This window comes from Manacus vitellinus, unplaced genomic scaffold (genome assembly GCF_001715985.3).
Source record: "Manacus vitellinus isolate BGI_N305 unplaced genomic scaffold, ASM171598v3 scaffold_90_pilon, whole genome shotgun sequence".
NCBI classification, from domain to species: domain Eukaryota; kingdom Metazoa; phylum Chordata; class Aves; order Passeriformes; family Pipridae; genus Manacus; species Manacus vitellinus.
The window spans coordinates 1,101,846-1,125,230 of record NW_021940867.1 but is presented as its reverse complement, the minus strand read 5'-3'; the positions used below and the strand labels follow the sequence as shown (position 1 = coordinate 1,125,230).

Genomic DNA, 23,385 nt, shown 5'->3' with positions numbered 1-23,385 from the left:
GGAAACATCCTTTTGCATAACTGTCACCTAATTTAGATGCCTACACCATCTGTACAAACAATAGAAAATATTGCACAAAAATGAATTTCATAGCAAATATCCAAAGGAAATTGGAAACTAGAAGAGCCTTGTTCATATTAGGATTAAAATAATAAATCCTCTGCTGCTGTATGCTAATGCCAGAAGTAGCTGTGCATTTTGCAATTAGGAAGATACTACAATAAGCCTGAAGAGAACAGAACACTTAAACTAAGAGAACTTGAATGAAGGTGCCATGTGTAAAGTGAAGCATTTTCCTGGAAAATGACGCCTTCTTCCATTGTTGACTCGTTTAGTTTGTACATCCTGGGTTTTCTCTGGCAGTGAAAACAAGCATTTTTTGATCCTTGCTCTTTCACAACCTTTCCCTATTCTGTTTCTTGGACTGTCCAGTAAGACAAGGAGAACATATAGACTGACTCTGTTCCACCCTGTGTGTGAGTACAGTCATGTTCTTTGCTCTGATAAGTGAAGGTGATCAGAGGGCTGGAACACCTCTCCTGTGAGGAAAGGCAGAGAGAGTTGGGATTGTTCAGCCTGGAGAGGAGAATTATCCAGGGAGACCTTGATGTGACCTGTCAGTACTTAAAGGGAGCCTATGAGAAAGATGGGGACAAACTTTTTAGCAGAGCCTGCTCTGACAGGACAGGGAGTAATGATTTTAAACTGAGAGAGAGCCAGTTTAGACTGGATATAAGGAATAAGTTTTTTACAATGAGAGTTGTAAAACGCTGGCATAGGTTGCCCAGAGAGGTAGGAGATACCCCATCCTGGGAAACATTTCAGGTCAGGCTGGATGGGGTTCTGAGGAGCATGATCTGCTGAAGATGTCCCTGCTTTTTGCAGGAGGGTTGGACTAGATGGCTTCTAAGAGTCCCTTCCAGCCCAAATGATTTTATGATTCTAGGAGATAAAGAGAATCGTGCAAGCAGGAATCAGAAGGGCAGAAGTTTTAAAGACTTGCTAAAGGTGGATGAATTATAAACAAGTTCCTGAAAGGTGGAGGGTGACAGAGGTGGAAAAAACTCACAGTGGTACAGAAGGGTGAATAGTGGAAAAGGCAGAGATGGGGGAAAATGAAAATAGGAGCTGATATAGAAAGGGAAAAATGGAGGTGAGTAGAAATATTGGAAATAAACCATTTAATATGAGAAAAGGGACTGAAAGAAATCATGGCAAATAACAGGAAGATAAGAGACATAAAAAACAATGGAGGACAAACATGTGCTAAATGTTGTATTCAGAACAAAATGAAGTCAGGAAAAAAAAACCAGGAATTCGGAGCACTTCAGAGGAAGAAAAAAGGCTTAATTTCACCAAGGTTAAAAGCTGGGTAATCCAGGCCCCTGTACAAAATGTGCAGAGTCGTATCAGAACTAAAACATCTTTTCTACTCTAGGGTTTTACTTTGTGTTGGCTGCCTCCAGTTTGCCTCATGGTTTGCCTCATGGTTTTCTTCCTTGTGAAGCAAACTGGACTAACCAGTTCAGTCCACCATTAGCTTGTAGGCATCTGTGTTGATGCTCGGTGGGTTCCTGGACAGTTTTCAGACATGGATTTTACACATTCTACCAAAGGCTTATGTAAGGACAAATGTGCATAAACATGTAGGATTTAGCTGTACAATACCTTGAGGGGAGTTGTGGGGAAATGGGCTGGAGGGGAAAAAAATCCTTCATGTCGTACTTTATTTTTGTTGTGCTTTTGAGATATTTAATTGGTTTTGTGTGAACATTCTTTTATTATGTGTGGATGATGTGTTATTATAAGCATTATTATTTACAGTTGCTTCCAATTTTCGTAGTCTATGTGAAGGGAAGAACTTAACCTGTGTAACCTGTGAGCCCGTGGAGAGCACCCTAACACTGACAACACCTATTCCAGAGGAGGATATTGAGCGCCCAGCCAGTGAATACTCGTGCAGCAAGATGATGGACTTGGCCTTCCTAATTGATGGCTCCAATAAACTGTCAGAGGAGGACTTTGAACAGCTGAAGTCTTTTGTAATTGGTGTGATGAAGAAACTCCACATCTCCCAAAAGAAAATCCGAGTGTCAGTTCTGGTGTACAGGGGTGGTCCCACAATCTATCTTGGCCTTAAAGACATTAAAACAAACTCCCAGATGAGAAAAATTGTCCAAGGCATAAAATACACTGGTGATAAAGAAGCGTCTGCCTCTGAAGTCCTTAAATACACTGTGTTTCACGTGTTTGGAAAAGCAGAAAGGACCAATGCTGCCAGAATTGCAGTGCTATTTATAGCAAGCAAGTCTTCAGGAAAAGTCCGTGGCATCCTCCAACTGATGAAGAATAGAGATATTGCAGTAATACCCGTGGGGATCGGGCCCCACATCAACGTGGAGCAAGTCAAGTTCATTGAAAGGCAGTCACCACTTAATAGATCCTACCGAGTGAGCAACGTTTTAGAACTAATGGACAGGGGAGATGATCTCATTGATGGTCTGTGTGAACTTGGGCCTGAAGAAAGTCCTCTGTTACTGGCTACATCCGCTCCAACGATGTCTGGTGTCCTCCTTCCCCCTTCGGGATCCACAGCCCCACCACCCTCTTCAGCAAAGCCCCCTCCCCAAAAGCTGGATATTGCTTTTCTTGTGGAGGGCTCTGACAATGTGGGGGAGGAAAATTTCAATAAAGCGAAGGAGTTCATTGAGAAGGTGGTCACAGGAATGAACGTGGGATGGGACGATATTCATGTTACAATCATGCAGTTTTCAGAGACTGTCACTCTGGAGTATTCCTTTAGGGAAATGCAGTCAAAGGAAAATATTATTGAGAAGGTGAGGGGCATACCCTACCAAGGAGGGAAGGCTACCAACACTGGGAATGCCCTCAATTATATTTCCAAACACACATTTACAACAGCGAATGGGGGCAGGCAAGATGTTCCTCGCTTGGTATATATGGTGTCATCCAGTCCTTCCACAGATGTTATCACACGACCCCCCAGGAGCATAAATGTTATTCCCATAGGCATAACCCCTGGTGCAAATATCCAAGAGCTCAGAAGGATCAGTCAGCCTAATAACCCAATTATCTTGAATAGTTATAACAGACTTATTGAAGAAGCACCTGAATTAGTACTGCAGTCATGCTGCTCTCACAGACGTTGGACTGAAATTATAGGTAAAATTGGAAGTATTTTCTGTGTAATTTCCTCTATCCTATCTCTTCCCTTTACCCCTCAAATTGATGAAATTTGAAGGACCCCTGTGTCTGTTTTGGTATCTTGTTGTCCAAATGCCAGGGAAGGACTATCTGCCTTCATTAGAGGATGAAGATGTTGCCCCAGTTCAGCAGAACTCTGCACAGACCTGCAGTGAGCCTTCTGTAGGCTCAGAATTTCTTGTGTTCTTTTGTCAGTAAAGTACAGTAGTTTTCAAATCGGCTGGAGGAGAAAACCACTTATTCTTCTCTAGTATAATACAAAAATTTACTTTCTGTTTCCTGAAGTCTTCATTGGCTTTTTCTTTTTTTATTGCTTTTTTTTTTGTTTGTTTGGGGGTGATGAAGTTATTTTTTGGGTTTTGTTAGTTTGTTTTTGTTTTGTTTGTTCTTGGTTTGTATTGGGGTTTTTTTGTTGTCGTTGTTTATTGTTGGTTTTTGTTTTAGTCCCCTGAGAGTAAAATAAAATTAGTACAAAAGCAGGAATTGAAATACTCATGCATCCCACTGAATATGAATCTCAGGGTTTTCATTAAAGGGGCATCACTTACTGTTTTAACTGGTCATTATCCTGCTTTGTTTTCCCAAGATACAAATATATCTACCCTTTCTGCTCCTACCCATAGATTAGCAGATGCTACTTCTGCTTATCATGTATAAAATAACCTTTTTCCCTTTTCCTCCACCCCACCCTCAGAGCTGTGCAACAAACCTATGGATGTCATGTTTCTTCTGGATGGAAGTTCCAACATTGGAGCAGCAGAGTTCGAGGAAATGAAGAGCTTTGTGCGGGCATTTATTGAAAGTGTCGTGATCAGTACGTACCTGTCTTTTAACTAAAACACACCAAGGTGTTTGGTGTTCTTTTGCTTGTACAGGACAAAGCAGCTCCTCAGCGTAGGTTTTTCAATTTTTATTTTTAAATAACTCGTTCCAATTGAAGTTTGTATCGGGGAAATCAGGCTAGTCAAGTTTTTTGTTGAGATACAGTTCAGTTTCCTCCCAAATCAAGCTGTTGTGGTTCAGGTAGATACAGGTTTGACATCCAGTTCTGTGAACTGTGTGATGAGGAGTAGCTTGGACATGTGGTATTGAGCACTTCCATGTAAATACTGTGTGTGCCAAACAGGACAAGGGGTCTCTGTCACAGGATGGAGATTTACTTAAATATTATTGTGACAGAAAAGTGAAAATACATGGTTTTGGTTCAGTTCTGAATTGGGTTCAACATACTTGAAAATAATAGCTCAAGTTTAGTTCTGGTCCAAATCAGAATGGGTAATTCAGAGGGGTTTTGCTTCAGGTTTGGTCTGACTGCAAGGTTTTGGTCTTTGTGTGCCATTGTACCAAGTCCATCCACATGGCATGGGCTACACAGGATCCCTTGTTTTCCCTGTAGCATTTAACAAACCTGGATTATTTTTCTTAATTAGAATTGTACTTTTTTAATTCAGCATTAAACCATTTCCAGGAAGCAACTGCTGTTACTTGTGGTGTTTCTTGCTGGGTTTTGACATGTTTGTGTTATACCTGTGCTTCCAAAAGAGGTGATAATTAGAGAGCTCACAGAGGAAAAGTATAGCATTTCTCTATGTGTAGAATAACTTGGATTTTTTAGAGATCCTACGTGGAAGACACTGTGATTCTGAAAATTGCATGCATACATGATATAAAGAAGCAAGACAAGTGAAATAAACACAAACTATACAATAAAGAGGCAATTTCTTTTAGTCCAGGTGTCTTCCTTATCTTTGAAGCCTGTAATAGCAAATGTTATATCATTAACAAAAGGACATCAATAAACTAGCTATGAAATAGTTCTCCATGAAAAAACTATAAAGTGTAGATGGTAACCAATATTCAATATAGGACTGCAACATTTGGGTAGATGAAATAACAATGATTAACTTCATTCATAAATGTTTTGCAACGAATTGGTAAAGACTAATTTTGGTCTATACATAAATATCTTCAGTACACAGTAGAAGTCCTTCTAAGGCCATGAGGAGAGATACAGCCAATCATTATAAGCAATGTATTGCCTGGTTCAATTCTGCAAATCTGATGTTTTATAACTATCTATATCAACTCTCAGTTAACAGTTTTATTAATACTTCTTACATAATGTATAATCAGAACCAGGATGTCAGAAGAAAGCAGAACTTGGAATTTCTCTTCATTTGCTTGTGCTGCTCAAACTCCCTGGGTGCATTATGTCCCATGCACGTCACTCCAGTGATGTATGACAGAAGGAATTTTGCATGGAATGGTGTCATCCAGGGAGCTTGGCCCACCTGACAAATGGGGCATCAGACTACTGCTTGTGCAAAAGAATGTGCACATAAAAAAGTGATGTTTAGACAATTTTAAAATGGAAAAGGAATAATGTTGGAGATCAATAAAGTGAAATTCTTCAATCATGGTCAAATTGATTTGGGGTAAAGCACTGCATGCTGACTCCTGACAGAAAATCAATGGTTTCCAGCAGCTGTGTATTTTTTTCATATGGGTATTGTTCAGTTTTGATCTTTTGATTGAAAATGCAACTTCCACACTCCGATGGAAAAATCACTGTCTAGTTGTGCTTAATGTAAATCACAAGCACAAGGTATCCTTTAGATTTATTTTCAGGCATTCATATGCACTGCTTAAAGTGTTTATTTTCTTCTTTCTGCTTCAGGTGATGCTTCAGTTCATGTGTCAGTTCTGCAATATGCCAGGGAAAATAATCTAGAAATCTCGTGGAACGTGCCTCAAGAGACTGAAAGGCTCGTAGACATGGTGCAGTCCATTCAACAAAGGGAGCAAGGTCCTACCAGACTAGGTGAGTGATTTTTTGCATGTTGATGTTCAAGCAAGAGGAGGAAATCCACCACCACTCAGAAATGCTAAATATAGCCTGACCCCAAGCAGCAATTTATGTCAGTGCCATTGTGGTAGTGTTCTGGAGTAGGACTCTTAAGTTGTTTTGGTTTTTTTTTTTGTTCATTCATACCTTTATTATGTGTATAGTGCTTGTTAAGGTTCAATTTTCTCTATTAAAATGTATTAGTAGGTTACACGAATTATAGTTTATCTTAATGCATTTTGGAAAGAAGCCTTGAAGTAATTCTCAGGATTTGCATTCATTACCTTCCAAACCAGCAAAACATAATTAAGAAGTAAAGACTTTGATCATTAACTTTTCAGTGCTGATAAGTTGATTAGACATTTAGCAGCAGAACTGCTTACACTGACTTCAGTAGCTGCCCTTGCAGATATTTGTGCTGAGCCAGTCTAACCCACCTGGTTGAAAACCAGGAAAACAGCAGTTATATTCTTTGTGGTTCAGCTCCCTCATCCAAGTTGTTGTGCTGGTTCCACAAGGACTTGGGCTGGCACAAGGACTGGGGATGGTGCCAGGGAGCAAGGATTGCCCAAGGCGGCACCTTAGCTAAGAGTTCCTTGTGAAATGTCATCTTCTGTTCCAGACAACTGAAAAACATGTCCACTTCAATTTTCATGTGCTAAAACATCACACAGATTTCTCACTGGGTCTGTGGAAACTCAGTGCACACACATGTATCAGTTGCAGGGTTCAGCAAGAAATGATTCTCCTGCAGCATATCTGATCTTTCACCACATATACTGAGAATTTTGTTCTTCTGGATTGGAACCACATTTGTTCTGGCAGACACCTAGCATTAGGGTCCTTTAAGAGTCAAGGAATACAGAGATTTTTAGGGTCTTTGGCCTACTTTGGACTGTAAAGAGTTATTGGTCCAGAAAAGTGAGAAATAAAACTTGACTTCCATAGTTCGCAGGAGGATTAGCTATGATTGCTTTCTCAGCCTGGAGAAATAAAAATACCAGATGGCTGATGAGACTTCTATAGGCTCGTTGTGGGATAAGTTGTTGCATACACAGAGATAAGTTTTGTGAAGCCTTCCATGTAATGTGCATAGAAAGGCACTCGGAGCTGCAGGATAAACAGAGCAAACATGGCCTTTGGGAAATGAAATGGGAGAGGCAGCCACATGACATCCTCGTTAGTGATTTGTTTATGTCTCATTGGAAAATGCTCAGAGACCGTGATGAGGGATGTGCTATACTGAACCAAAATGGAATAGAGGAGAAGTAGTTCCTCCCAAATGAAGTAATGAAAATAAGTCACTGCGGTCCTGTCCTGCACCTTGTACCGTGTGTGAATCCTCCTGGCTGTGTAGGAGACAGGAAAAGTAGGGCCATTCATGTCTTTGTGTCTGTCCTTCAGCCTCTGGAAATGCAGAGGCTGCTTGAGAAGTGTAGATGGCTCCGTCAGGATGTTGCAGTTCTTTAGTCAGCCTTGGAAATCTTTTCTAGCCTATGCTTGCTCAGGATTTACCCATCAGAAATGCCATTGCTATTAGACTGGTGATGTTTCTTCTCATTTGCACTGGCCTCCCTATGGTGGAAGCACAATCCAGTGTAATCTTTATTCTGTCTTTGCTGATCCAAATCAGGCTAATTTAGTCAAAAAAGCTGTATGTGCAGAGAGCAACTGTAGATTGTTGTCATCAGCAGAAAGTGTTCCCTTTTCTTCATCACTAAATCACAAGGAAACTCCAGAAGAGAGAGAGACCTTTTAGTACAGAGTATTTGAGGGCATAGAAAGACCAGAAAAAATCAGCCTATACCACAAAGCTTCCCCATGCTTATGCAATGGGGACATTCAATAACATCAGGCAAATTTTGGCTCAAGAAGAAGCTCTGGGGATATTAAAACATCATGAAATTGTTTTCAACTTCGCTTAAGAAACAACTAAAAAAAAAAAAAAGGAAGAATAACTGCAAGAAGAGCTGACTGAATAAGCCTTCATTCAGCTCAAAAAGTGATCTGTGCAAGAGAACTGAGGATCACAAAAATGTGCCTCTGTTCAGCATTTGTTGGTGTTTAGGAGAGTCACAGGGAGCACACTGAGCAATCCCTACAGTAAATACTGCTTAACACTTTATAAAAACATGGCTTTGCTTGCTTATAATGCTAGTAAAAGTCCCTCATTTAGGCTGATGTTTCCCATGCCCACTGTCTGCCTCAGACTCAAAATTTGGAGGAAGTGTGGCTCAACTGTATTAAAAGCATCATCAGGGAAAGAAATGTGTGTTCCCCACCACTAAGAAAAAAAACACTTCAGTAGTTTTACTGCAACTTCCAATTATTATTAAAATATTTGATTAGCAGCATTCATCTTTGCTGTCATGATTAGGAAGGTATAAATTGTCTTTTTCTTCTAAACGTCACTGTAGTTTAGGAAGCACAGACCCACCATAGCACTTTCCCTTTTGCAGATCTGTGCCCCAGATGATGTGGTCTATACAGAATTTCCAGAATCTTGCTCCCCATCACCCACCCAAGGCCGTGGGTTTGCCAGCAGCTGCTCTGATCAGAGGGCTCCCATTCACTGACAGAGATCTCCTTCACTTGTTTTCCTGCTAGTATTTCTGAGCTGGTGGTGCCAACTGGTTTCTGAAGCCAGCTTGGGGTGCCTACTAATCTCTTGCCTGAGCTAATTTAATTCACTGTCCTCCAGGTTTTTTTGCTTGCTTGTTTTTTTGCAGTTAATTCCTTACAAGGTTTGTGAGTTGAATGTGCTCCTGGTGAGGCCCGGGATCATCAAAAGCCCTTGGTGGTAAGCAAAATGCAGGATTTGTGATTTCCTGCAGAGACAGGAGAGCAGAAGAGAGGTTTTGGGGCCTTGTAGCCTGCTTCTTTCAGTGTTGGTGAGGTGTTGGACGGAGATTTGTGATGCTCATGAAAAGTTCAACCATTCTGTTAATTGACACATGTTAGTGCCAGAATATCAGTGTGCTCAAAACTGACTATCTAAAGCACTGATCTGTGGGATCAGTTTGCAATAGCTAAGTTGTTTCAAAATTAAAATATTCTTCTATTTTCAGTAAAAAATCCCAACTCAATTTCAAGACCCTAAATTAAGATGTCAAGATCAGCTTCAGGATCACAGAGCTCTGAGTGACCTGGTCAAGTGAAAGGTGACCCTGGTTGGAACTGGATGATACCTAAGGTCCCTTCTGACACAAACCATTCTATGTTTCCATGATTATCATTATGGAGGGTTGCTCCTTATTAGACAAGTCCTTGGTTAAATAGATCCAATCTGGAATATCCACCATTCAGACAGTGTTGGCTGCTTCTGTATCACTTCGAGTTCTGAGGAACCATTTCTTTTTTGTTTCTTTCCCAGGCAGCTTTCAGGACTTGTGGATGATTAAGGCCTCTTGCAGTACTTTTTCTTTTTTGGTCAAGATGTTGCAGAAATGTGCAATGTTAGTGGCTCTTAAGGCACTAATTCACAAGTTCCCCGCAGGAACCTCTGTCCAACTGGAATCCCCTGCCTGTCACAACTCCCAGACCCTCATGGGGGGCTTTACATTTCATTCTTCCTTTCAGACAAAATTAAAGAGAATAATTGCAAACATTGCTCTTAGGAAGTTTGTGCTTTCCCTGAGGTGTCCACCAAACAGACACGTGTCTGTGTGTTCCAGGTTGGCTTATTCTGGGATGAAGCTTCATTTTCACTTCTTGGATATATTTCATACATTTCTTGGGCACCTTGTGCTCTTTCAAATCATTCCATAATGTTCATAACTGCTCCAAATCTAATATCTGTGATTCAGATTATTAGCATGCCTTTTTACACATTTTTCCTCCTCCATCCAAATCATTAATGAAACTGTTCAATAAGGCAGAATCTGGTGTAATTCCCTGTAGACTCCCAGTAAACACCTCCAACCCTACTCAATAGCAGATTGTCTTTTATCATTAAGCTTGTTTATGTCCATTTAACCAGCTTTCAGTCTTTGGTTCGTGTAGAAGTTTCTGCATTCTGAATTATTACTTCAGAATACAATTCTGGCTTAAAAGTCCATCAGGTGATTAAAAAAAAATAGGAAAAAAATTATTTAGCTAATTAGCCCTTATTAAATAGTCTTGTTGAATTCAATCAAAAAAAGGTTCTTACAAAGCCCTTTCTGACTGTCAGAAGTTGAACATCAGATTTTCAGTGTCTTAGCTGAGAGGATCATGGAGTAATGCCATCCCTTCTCCTTTCCCCTCCCCAGCCTTCAGCCTTGTAGGATATCTTCTGTTGGTTTTGCTTTAATGATTATTCCAAACATGACAATTTTTATACTCTATAGTATCAATAAGGCAGGAGTGTATCAGCACTGGAAGATGGGCAGAAGGTGCTATTCTGTGCTGGCAGCCTTTGGAATGACTGAAATGCCTCTTGATTTAGAAACACCTTTTTTAAAGTAGCCCATATAGATCAACTGCTATTTTGTTTTCTCTTTTTATTTATTTGCATTTTTTTCCCTGGACATACCCAATGATTTGGGTCAAGCCCTACTGACTGAGCTGGAAGGGCTCAGTGCTCCTGCAGGCCAGGCCTTTTTGTTCAGTTCTTCAGACAAATGTCTAGATGTGAAATTTGGGAAGGGAGGGCGTGAGCATGTGAGAAGTTAATTGTGGTCATTATGCCTGTCAGGGCCACCACAAGTGTAACAGGTTAGGAGGCAGAAGGAGAAGAGGGGACAAGAAGTCAGGGACAGACAACCAGACACACATTCCCCATAGCATCTGCTGCCTTTGGGAATAGATATTTTATTGTGTCACACTGCTCTCAGTTCTGCTGTTCTCCTGCATGCAGTGAATGCTCTTGCCTTTGAGACTTCCATCTTGATTTCTCATGGGTTGTATGTCTGATGCCTATAATACATGTGAGTGTAGAAGTAATTTTACTTCCAAAGCCTGTTTGTTGCCTTTTTTTTTTTTTTCTTTTGGTAGCACATTGTGTATGTAAGAAACAGAAACCATTTGTAAAAAGAATACATGACAGTAACAGAGTTTACTCTTGTATTCAGTATGTGGGAACATATTGGCTGCTACTCCAGGCTTAGGGTCACAGAGAAAATGCTTAAGAATGTGCAACCAACCCCTAAAGCCCATAGCAAACCTCCCATTCAATTCACTGGGGCTTGTATGATACCCCCTGTCAGTGCTGCCAAGGGATGTTTTGTCTGGCACAGGTTGCCCAGAGAAGCTGTGGCTGTCCCATCCCTGGAAGTGTCCAAGGCCAGGTTGGATGGGGCTCTGAGCAACCTGGGATAGTGGAAGGTGTTGGAATGGCAGGGGGTTGGAATGAGATGGGCTTTAAGGTCCCAGACCATTCTGTGATTCTCTCTCTGTTTCTATGCTTTGAACACTCTTTCTGATCTTAATACAGCCTTGTGTTGGTGTTTATCTCAGTGTAAACATGTTAAATTTCCTTCATTGGTGTGGAAATGTCAGTTTACTGTTGTGTCATAGTGTTCAAGTTGGTTGGTTCACTAGTGCTGGAGAGTTTTTATTGTGGCCTCTGAGGGATTTGGTGAATCCCTCTGTGGTGAGAAATAGAGACAAACAGCTGAGAAGTGACAGCTTCCAGTTTGGGATGGGGACTTTGAGTCCCTCTAGCAGGACAAAAGTGTTCATTTGATCATGTCTTCAGACACCTGGCTCTTTTCTCGGGAGCTGGCTTCAAAATAAGGGGAGAAATCCGAAGAGATTTTAGGACACTAAAACAAATTTTCCGTGCATTAAATTGAGTAACTGGTTTTGGGGGACTTTAAAATAGTCACTGGTTCTGTTGCAATGGTACTTGATTTCTTTACGAGAAATTATAAAAATAATGGATTTTCCAGTTTACAAATATGTATGGAAGTTTCTGAAAATTTTCAGAATTAACGTGAGAAAGAGAAAGGGAGCTGGAGCTGCTGGTGACCACACCAACACACAAAAGTCAAGGGGTCATTAGAAAAAAAACAAACAGCAAACAGAGAAATTTCAAGTGCTTGTCACAAATTGAATGAAAAATCATTTGTGATTCTTACTGTGCAAAAGTTTAACTTAAAATATTTGAAAGTTAAAACCTGAAATACTTTCTTTTTTTGTAATTATTTATAGGACAAAAGGGAAATGAGTCAATCTTCTGGCGCAGTGACCATCCTGGAGCAATCTCAGGGATTTGGAATATAGTCATAATAATTTTCTGTATTTTGTTTTATCCTCAGTTATTTATAGCTAACCTGCCACTTTGCATCTAACATTCCACCTCTACAGACACAAAACCATTTGTAGCAAGGGTTGTGAGAACTGTAGAGGACATGAGTTAATACCTGGAGTTAGTTAATTTTTGTGGTCAGGAATAGTAGTTTGTGAAATGGAATCACCATCACCTGAACAATAATGGTGCTTTAAAATGTGGTTTTTTGCATGTAGAAAAACATTCAAAATGTTGAGATTTTCACTGAACAGAAACTCCGAAGCATTTTTATTTCATATATAAAATATAATTCAGAATTATAGTGGGAATGAAAATCAAATGATAGGAATGAAATTAATCTACACAGTTGTAAGAACTAAATAAAAGATAATAATTGCATAGCAAGAAACAGAAGAGAGACGTCCTGTTGTGTTCTTAAATACTGTTGAAAGCATTCTGTTGAATTGATTTAAACAAACATGAATCATTCTATTTAAGAAGTTGGGCTTGGGAAAATAGGTGACCTTTTCTAGAGGGGAGGTTTATAGTGGAGGTAACGCCACGTGAGAGATGGAAGCTTATAAAAGGGGAAATTGGTGTGGATCCTATTCCTGCTTTAGGTCCAACAGGGCCTGGCAGCAGTTCCTGGTTGGTCCCAGATCTTTAGTTTTGGGCATCTGTGTGGAGAGATGACACTTGAATGTGAGGCTGTGGAGGAATTAGTGATAATGGGCCAATGGAGAAGTGGCTGGATAAGTTGGAAAGGGGATATGAGGCTGTCAGGGACTGTAGGGGTGTATAGGACAACAGGGAAGGGTGGGGGAAGCAACAGTATTTGAGAAGGAAGCTTGACCTGCAAACCAGTGCTGTGGCAAAGGAAACATCTGAGGTTTTTTTTCAGATATCTCTTCTAGGCTAGATTCTTCCATGGGGTAAATTCTTCCTAAAACTCTTACTGAAACTTTGTTGAATATCCAGTTGCTGTTGCCATGATATCATAGAATCTCAGAATGATTTGGGTTGGAAGGGACCTTAAGGATCATCTCTTTCCAACACTCCTGCCATGGACAGGGATGTCCCCCACTATCCCAGGCTGCCCAGAGCCCAATCCAGCCTGGCCCTGAACACTTCCAGGGATGGGGCAGCCCCAGCTTCTCCGGGCAACCTGTGCCAGGGCCTCCCCACCCTCTGAGTAAAAAATTTCTTCCTCACATCAAATCTAAATCTCTCTTTTTTTAGTTTAAAAACACTCCCCTTGGTCCTGTCGCTGTCTGCTCATGCAAAAAGTCACTCTCTCTCTTTCATTTTAAACTCCCTTTAAGTACTGAAAGGCTACAGTGAGGTCTCCCTGGAGTCCTCTCTTCTCCAGGCTGAATAACCCCAGCTCTCTCAGCCTTATCAATAGTCAGTGTGCTGACTGAGATTCCTAGAGGTTGTCCATGCTTGCAGCAGCTTGGGAAAAGGATTTTTGCTTCTGTCACTGAATAAGTTTGGGTGACATGATGCAGAAAGGCAAAGTACCGAGTGCTGAGGTGTGCTGAGGTACACTGAGGGTGTGCTGGTGAATTATCTTCGGTCTGACTTCCAGTGTTTTTCAAATATGTTTGTTATTATAAATTGCACAGTGAATTCCTTAGGCAAACCTATTTCTGCTCCAGAGTTATTACAGATTACTAAGAGGAACTAGTCTTTTAAAGTGTTTATTGTTCACTGTTCACTGTTTGCCCTGAATGTCACATCAGTCACCCGGTACCATTTTTACTTCCTGACCTGATAACTTTCAAGCCCAAAGGAGCTTTTAAGAAAGCTGCATATCATGATTCCCAGTATAAATATTTGTGCGAATACATGTCTAAATGCAAGTACTAACAAAGTGCTCTCTTGCTGAGGTCATGATTCTCAACAAAAATTTGCCTGAGTGTTCACAGATGTTAAATGAAAGGGCAGCAGCTTCCAATTTAAGCCAGTTTGTGATTTGCTAGCTAAGGCAGAATTTCTTTGCAAGTTTTGTGGGGTCTGGTGTGGTTTTGATTTTTTCCGTTGTTTTTAATATGGACCACCCGGTTAGATTATGGGTTACTCTGAGATTAGACTTCAGAGAGGTTGCTGGTAGTGGGGAGGCAAGGTATGCTTTTCACACTCATACTAAAAGTTGATGAAATTAAAGAAGCAATAGATCTTCACTAGGAGCAAGAGAAACTCGTGTGTACAGCTCGGCATGGTGTGAAGTTGTGCATCAGATCGCCACTGGATGTCACTGTTGCTTGGCAGTTGGGAAATAAGAACATCATGTCTGCAATATGTTCTTTCCTTTAGTAGTTACCTTTTCCAGAAGTCTTACTGTGGCGTTGCACTGAAGTGAGGAGCATAGCTTTATTCTTGTGGCCAAGGAAAGGTAGTAAAGTTCCCATTACTGCAGAAACTGGGTAGCTGAGGACGGTCCTCCTGTGTTGGGATGTGTAAATAGTACTGGAAGGTTCTTAAAGCTGAGATCTTTCATGTAGCAGCAATAAAGCAGGCATTAAAAGTCCTCTGAGAATCACTATTTTTCAGTACCTACTACTATAACATACTAATAGTAAAGTAAGATTTAGTTTTATAGTCTCTTCTGAGTTTTCTATCGTATCTCTTATTTATCTCTTCATTTCTTCTCAGGAAATGCCATCGATTTTGTAGTCCAGAATGCAATGTCAGAATCCCACGGGGGCAGACCCAGCGCATCAAAGGTTGCCATAGTCATCGTGTCGGGGAGGTCAGAAGACTCTGTGGAGGCTGCTGCTCTTTCTGCAAGACTCAACAGTAAATCTCCTTTCACTGTCACTATTTTTAAATAGGGTTGTTGCTTTTTGAGTAATGTGCTATAACAAAAGATGGAAGATTAAGACACTGGTATGTTCATGTAAGTTCTGGCCTTACTGTGCACGATGTTCCAGTAAGAAACAGACCTGAACAAAATGTGCCTGATGAAGATGCCTTGGAGTTACTGGTAAATTCAGTACCAATCTGCAGTTTAAGCTGAACAGCTTCCACGGGCTTCACACATTAGTGGCATTTCATTTTCCAAAGTACTATGGATAGACGGGAATGACAGGAATGCATCTGATATTATAAATTCAGTACTGTTGCAGGACAGTGATCCTTGAAAGGTTCACTGTAATAATAATAATAATAGTAACAACAACAACAACAACAACAATAATAATATAATAATAATAATAATTGGAGGTTTTGCTCAGATTCCGCACTGACCTGTACAGGAATATACTTCTGCTATCAGTGTGTGCTGCATGATGATTTTTCAAGTTTTCTGTCTGTTCTTTCTGACCTCAGCTTCCTCAGGTGTTCAGCTGAGGAACTTTGACTTACTTTGAAGGTTGCTTTGGGAGCCATTGAATAAGGTGTGGACTACACAGCAACTACCAAGTGTTATTTTTAATTAAATGATTTGAAAATAATCCAATTGCCATGTAACTGAAGAAAGAAAATATATTGAGACTTTTTGCATTATAAAAAAAGTGAAGATGTTTTCATTAAGTCTGCAGCTGCATTTTGTTGACCATGCATGATCTTACTATGCTTGAGATGAATAGAGCTCATCCTAGTTAATGCTGTGATTAGAGCATTACCATTTCAGCCCTTAGTTGCCTTTAGCCAATGTGGAGGGAATTATGCAAGGAATAGGTTACAATTAACTGTTGGAGAAAAACTTTTCTCAGTTCTTTTTTATTTTTCTTTTTAAGAAGCAAATGAAAAAAAGCCCCATAGAATCCTACAATCATTTATGTCTGAAAAGACCTTCAAGATCATCAAGTCCAGCTGCTACCCCAGCACTGCCAAGGCCGCTACTACGCCGTGTCCCCAAGTGCCACATCTACATGCCTTTTAAATACTTCCAGCGATGATGACTCCACCACTCCCATGAGCAAAGGTCTCCTTCTCCTGTGCATTGCCTAATTAAAACCTTTTTCTTCTCTTTTCCTAGGGGTATCCCTTTTTCCAATTGGTGTTGGGAACAGTTATGATGAAGAGCAACTAAGGACTTTGGCTGGGCCATCTGCTGCTACCAGAATCATGAAGCTCCAGAATTTCGAAGATTTATCCACTATGATCACATTGAACAGCGAATTTATCAAAAAAGTGTGCATGGGTAAGTCCAATAGTTGTGGCTGCATGACTGGAGCAAAACACAAAAATTGAAATGCCCAAACCAGAATGACTTTTCTCATTGTAGAAGTCAACCCAGAGTTCCTTCGCTGGTGTTTTACCAACAATCATCACAAGTGTTAACCTAGACCACTGTCATCACTTCCATGTGAAACAAAACCTGAGCCTTTAAAGCGTGTAGGCAGTTGGTATTCCAATCAACCAGCTTCCAGCAAGGTTTTTTAGAACTGCTTGGGCCTGAACTTTTGAGTTGTCACCTTCTTAATCATCGGGGCTGGTCATCAACTGAAGGGCAGCTCAAGCTGTCATGACTGAATGGGACATGCTTCAGAAATGTTAGTTGTGAGCACAGATTTCAAATTGCTTATTTTTCAGACGTGATGAGTGTGTCTACAAAAAATTCAGCCCAAGTAGAAGAAAAAAGAAGAAGAATAAGTAATTAACTTTTCCAGGAAAACCAATACTGGGAAAAAAGTGTCAAATATTTTAAACAAATATTAATTTATTTATACATGAAAATACTCCTCCTCTAAGGAACCCTTGATTCAACACTGACCAGTATTTTACTACTTTTGCCTCCTTGATCTGTATGTGTATAGATATTTATTACACATATTGTTATTTCTATTCCAATAGCATCTTCGTGTTCTCACCACAAACTACTGTCTCATAGTGTTAGTCATTGCACAGGTTTTTACCAGCATTACAAGGGCTTAGTTCCATCTCCTTTACAATAAGTGGACTTTTTTGCAGAGCCAAGTACCACTGAGAATGAGGAAGTTGCAGAGCGTTCACAGCCCAGCTTGGAGATATCCGATCGTTCTCCGCCGGGATCACTTCTGGCATTTTAAAATCTCTCCAGAGCATCAAACAGCTGCCATTTTCTAGATTTAAACAGCTGCCATTTTCTTTCTTTTCTTTTAATATAAGCTTTTAAAGATGCATTTCCTCTCTTCACACTGTAAAATACGCGATTTTTCTTGCTGTAAATTACATTGATCCAAGATATAGGGTGGGGAGCAGGAATTTGGAACCAGTAACTATTTTCTTATTGCAATCTGTGCTATAACCTATTAGTACTGGAGGTGAGAGCTTTGTATTTTTATGAAAGCTTTTCTAACAGCTCAAAAAAACTTGAATCATAGCTCTCTAATCTTCAACACCTCAATTTGAAAAATTTAGCTCTTCCTTTTGCTGTTGGTAAAGCCTTTGCTGTGGGCTGAAAAATTATAGTCTGATTTTTTGGTGGGGATTTATTTTCTTCTTTGGATTTTTTTGTTTGTTTTAAGTTTCTTACAATCTGTAAAGCATAATTTTCCCCTCCAGACTCACACAGTTGGATTTCTTGTACGGAGGGAGTCTTGCCTTATGTATGGAAGTGTACCAAAAATAATACTATTAAAAAGGTTTTTAAAAGATTTCCTAAATGCTTTCAAAATACATTACTTGTCCTGGAAAAGACAGAGCACATAGTGAATATAAGATAGCATAGTATAATATTCTAGAAAGAGTTTGCTAGTCAGTGTTTTAATTTCCTAGACATGTGGTTATCACCTTGTCATGCCATAGTACCTATATGAGGTTGCTTCCCATATATCTCTAGGTGTGTAGTGAGAGCACATAAACATAGAAACTGCAATTCAGTGGGTACCCTGTGACCATTTAACTGGTTCTATAAAAAAACTGCTCATCACAGTAATGCCTGAATGTAAGGAAGCTGAATTTGAGTGCTCTTATTGCAGCTATTTGCACATTTATGCTGTATTTGTCTGTTGGCATTTAATAAATGTGTGTGTAAATTCTCATCACCTGCTACTTCCTAGAAATATTCTCAGTTCCTCAAATGATTCAGAAGTAAGGCTGGACCTTCACTCAGAGTTAAAGTCAGAATTTTTTTAAAGTACCATCTGGGTGGAGCTGTCAGTACCAGAAGTGCTGTAGAATTACAGCCCAGCTATTGTTCACAGGTTGTTTTGGGATCAGTGTCATTGCAAAAGTAAGGAAATGGGAGAAGTAACAAAGGTTATACCTTCTGTGACTTACTCTTATACACTTTGTACAAAAGCCTGCAGTCTTGAGGTAGGGATTCACACATTCTAACACACACAAATAAACTTACAGCCTAAATCATGTTTTTAAATAAGCACTCTGTGTTTTGGTGACCGCCACTTAAAAGGCTGGGTGAGGGAGTGAGATGACTAAAATATGTCTTCTTCTCTTTCAGACCCTGTCAGAGAATGTGTGGATGAGGATGGAAACAAAAAAAAAGTAAGTGTATTGCCTGGGTTGTCCATCTGGCTTTCAAGTTGCAAAGTCTGTGCAGGAGCATGAATATCTTCAGAGATAGCATGAAAAAAAAAGTATGGGAAAATATTAAGAATTGTTTTTAGGAGGGAAATATTAGCTTTTGAAGCGGTGGGGTAACTCTGCACACAAAGGAGACACCTCATCTTGCAGTGCTGAATGCTACTGAAGGCAGTGCAGACCCAAAACTTGTAATAATGTGTGTCTTCCCTGACAATGAAAAATGCATTTCCTTCTCCTGGTGAAAGAACTTCTGGGACAGCTAAACATGGCCAAAAAAAAGGTGCATGTGCAGGGGGAGGCAACATCATTTTGCAGACCCTGTCCTTCTGCTAAAATTACAAATACTTTGTCCCTGTGGAAATCTTATAGAAAGATAATTATTGTGTGATAATTATCTCTTTAGGGCAAATAATCTCTTAAGTAATAGAAGCAAAGTTCTCTGTGTTCGTTCGTGGTAAAGCTCTTATTGATCCTGAGAAAATGCTCAGAAATGCTTGTAAACCTGTCTGATCTCTCAAAAGTGATCCAGGTCTAAGGAAGCAATGATCTAGATGTTATAAAAGGTTAAGTTTCTTCATCTCAGGTGAAACACCAAGGTTTTTGAGAGTATATGATCCTTCATGCTTTTAAAAATATGAGCATAAGCTTGTGCCATCTTTTCTAGTAGAGATCAGTTATGAGCTCTAGTCTAGGATTTATCTTGAATTTCTAGTACCTTAAAAAATATTCCTTTGATTTTTCCCTTGTGAAGACATGACTGTAAGGAAGGATGTGGCTAATAAAGAAATGCTTATGAATTGTCTAGACACAGGAAATATGTCAAAACTGCCTTACAGGGCTGGCCTCGGTCAGCTGGTGAGAACACAGAAAGGCTTTAGCTAAATCAGGCACTAATAATCTGGAGGCTTCGAGGCTGACAGCCTAAATAAGAAAAAAAAAAAACAACCAACAAACAAAAAATAAATTTGAAAAACTTCTTTAGTTAAAACCAAAAAATAATCAGATTATTTGCTCGTGTCCAGGCCTCGGGGCTCCTAGAGCAGACACAGGTATGTGCAGATAGATGCTAGGAAGGCTAAACTTGAATTTCAGACATGTCAGGTTTCATTTTTGTCGGTGATAAACTCAAAGCACAATTTCCGTTCTGGCTAAAATGCTCTTGGAGGGAAACAGGCCGGGCTCCAGTCCTTGGGAAAACAAGCCACACTTTCAAAGGGCAGCCTTTAGGGGGATTTTGTGTTACCTCTTCTGTCAGCCAGAAAAAAATAGGTGTTACAAGGCCCTGTGGTGGCCACTGCCTTTTGGAACAGGCTGCTGAGCATCCCTGGGAGGCTCCAGGACACCGTGGGAGTGTCCCGGGGCAGCACCCACACTCTGCTGCCTCCCTGGCAGGGAGGTGCCACTGTTCTGCTCCCCTCTTCCAGCAAATTCCACAAATCCACGGGGATGAAGAATCAAGGCTCTTCCCTAATTCAGAAAACACAGGCTTTTACATTGGATTCACAATATTCCAGGGGTTACTCAGAGTTATTGCAGGAGGCTCAGTTCCCCAGGCGGGATGTCTGTCATGCACCTGGAGATTGTGGGAACTGATCTCGTGCAGTTTGCAAGGGAATCAGAGCACTCAGGATCAAAAATATCAGCCTAAATCCTATCAGCATCATGAACAACATGATTTGTTACTTTTTCTTTTTGGTTTTGTTATTACCTCTGCCCTGGAAAGGACTGTTGAAGGAAGATTCATGACTAAGGTCATTGTTAGTAGCAGAAGGATAGCAGATCAAATGTGCTGGGACAGGCCAAAATCCCATCCAGCCCCCTGTATTTTGTGACCAAAAATAGGAACCGGGGGAGGAATGTAATTAAATATGTGTGAAAATTCCTGGAACTGTCCCAGCCTTGAACAATTTGTGTCTCAGGGACACCCTCAGGTGATAGTGACACCTTTTTCTGTTAGATAGGGCTAGATAGTTTTCTCCTCCATGAATTTATTCAGCCATTCTTTGAATCCATGTAAGTTTTTAGTACTCATCAGATCCAGTGGCAGGGAGTTGCAGGAGTGCTAAATACAGGGTGTGCAAAGAGCCACTGGTTTCATATTTGAACTTGCCAGCTGACAGAATATCAGAACAATTATGGTAGATAAAGGTTTTTTGTTAATGTAGTTAATTTTCATCATTAGTCTTGTTATGATGGTTTTCAGTGGGCATAAAGATGATAATAAAAGTGTGGGTACTTGTCTTATAATAGTAGCATTTCATCATGAAGTGATCTTTGATCTTCTGCATTTCTAGTCTATGTATGGCAATAAAAACCACGTTCCTAAACTAGCAGTGTCTGTGCCATGGCTTTTCCCATATAGCTCAGCTCTTGGCTTGCAGAACAGACAAACAAACAAATAAACCCCTGACTAAATTAAAAGGTACCAGCTGAGAAAGCTGCTCGAGGTACATGTCTCTCCCTCCTGCAGATGCACAGCAAGGGAAGAGTGTACAAGTCCAGGTCTGTAGGTTCAGAGCTCCCTCAGAGAGGAAGTCTGAGGCTTCCTGCGGTGTCCTGGCAGGCTCACTGCTTTCAGCAGACATCCTTCACTGTTTAGAAACCCCTGATTTTCCTTCCCTTTCTGTCCTGTTTAACTCCTACGATTTCATATCAATTGGGATTTAGGCTTTCTTTGTCTTCAGAGTCCCTGCATCTTCCTCTGCACCAGGATTCTTGGCTTTTTTGTGATACTTCAACTGGTATTTTCATTTTACTGTGCTGTGCTTTGCTATTCTTGTCCAGCTCTTAGATGTTTTCCAATAGATGTCCTGTTAAGGAGTGAAATAAAAACAATTAAATATGTATGGAAGCCAGACTTGCACAGCTGTATTTGTACCCTTCCAGGTGCTCCTCTTCTAGTGAGTTGTAGGCGAGACAACTATAATTAAAAAACATTCTATTTCTTCCTATCTAGATACTTTTTCCATACTTAAAGCTCCTCTTCTCACTTTTTCACAGCTTCCTCTAGGCTCACAAACCTGAAAAGTATTAAGCAACTTTCAGTTGCCTTCTCAAAATCCTGAAACAGATCCAATAAATTAACTTGTATTTAATATGTAATTTTTTTATGGCTGCAAGTCTGACTGTTCTTGTTTAGACTTGATGGAATCACATAGCTCAGAGATACAGAGCAATGTTTTCACAGTGTTATTCTCAGCTTGAACATTCAGTGACAAGACTCATCTGTGAATTATGTTGTTATCTAGTTGTTTTAATCCTTTGCTCTTCTTTTTTTATGGGAATGATGGTTAAAGTGAGAAGGACATGATGGGAGATCACCTTCCCCCATAGCAATTTTTTCTTTCCCACGTGTTTCTGCTTGTGGATATCAAGAAATGTTAACCCAGTTCGTAGAACCAATGTCTCACTTGTGCTGGTGTTTCTGGACTCACCTCTGTACAGATAGGTCTGGGAAGTGCTGTTTCCCACATTTGGGGATATTCTTGGGAATGCAGACCTCAGGGATGAACACTGTTTTGAAATTCATTGAGCCTATTTATGGAGTATAGAGTTCTGTGGGATTTGGGCCAGAGAGCTCAGCTTTTTGCAGATAGGAGTCTTGAGATACTCCAGATTGTGACCACATCTATTTCTCTGTCATTTATTAGTATGTGATCCTGGTACCTTAAAATTTAGACTGGCCTTTAGAAACTAAGAGTATATTTTACATTTAATTTTTAGTTTTACAAGTCCACTACATTTATGCAATAACATTTATATGGTAAAGAAACAAATTCCCTTTGGGAAGGGAGGAACTGTTTTAAAATTTCAGAGTTTCGGATAAAATAATTACAATATTCCATGCCTTTCTAGCTTGGAACAAATATTGTTAATTCCTGCTGTGCCATGACCATCTGTGGCTTATGAAGACTAAAGGCTTTGAAATGTAAAGCAAAGCTGAGGGCAATTCTTTGTTGACTCTGGGCTATCCATGCATGCTGTAGGACGGCAAGTGGTGGAGTATCAGACACTTCATTTTGTTGTAGCAAAGCATTTCCTGTTCAAGACTGTTACCTTTGGCTTGGAATTTCAGAGTCTGTTTTTTAGTGTTGCTAATTTCAACTTTCTAATTGTCATGGAGTCCTTAATACACTGCATGCCTTTATTTAGTTTTCCAAGGATAATTTGAGTCACAGTCACTGTACTTGTTAACTGTGGGGTTGTGGCACCAGCCAGGCTTTGTGTTTTCCTGCCCCCTGCCCATCTTCTCACTGTTGAATCTCCGTGTCTCCCTACCCAGCCTGGTGATAAATGGACATTGCCAGACCAGTGCCACACTGTGACATGCTTTCCAGGAGATTACACAGTTCTGGAGAGCCACCACATTAACTGTGAGAGGATGGCAAAGCCGGTGTGTCACAGCAACCTCCCTGCTGTGAAGGTTGAAGAAACGTGTGGCTGCCGCTGGATGTGTCCCTGTGAGTATCTCTCTTTGCATGTGTGGCCTCTCCTTCCCCATCACTTGAAATGTTTTCTCAGAAATGTGATGCTGAGTGCAGCTGCTCAGCCGTTGTACACATCAAAGGTGGCTGGGATGGGAGGAATTGCTGTTTAATTGCTGCACAGTGATTAACCAAAATAACTAGGAGCA

At 40.3% G+C, this 23,385-nt stretch overlaps 1 protein-coding gene across 1 annotated transcript in view; it reads left to right on the top strand.

The window, feature by feature from the left end:
* VWF (von Willebrand factor) overlaps positions 1–23,385 on the top strand; it is a 132,511-nt gene that overhangs the window by 67,304 nt on the left and 41,822 nt on the right. Inside the window, exons 28-34 of the mRNA XM_018086235.3 lie at positions 1,844–3,183; positions 3,920–4,039; positions 5,903–6,046; positions 14,937–15,080; positions 16,264–16,428; positions 18,670–18,713; positions 23,035–23,212. Of these exons, the coding sequence (XP_017941724.3) occupies positions 1,844–3,183; positions 3,920–4,039; positions 5,903–6,046; positions 14,937–15,080; positions 16,264–16,428; positions 18,670–18,713; positions 23,035–23,212 (2,135 nt within the window). The remainder of the gene's footprint in view (positions 1–1,843; positions 3,184–3,919; positions 4,040–5,902; positions 6,047–14,936; positions 15,081–16,263; positions 16,429–18,669; positions 18,714–23,034; positions 23,213–23,385) is intronic.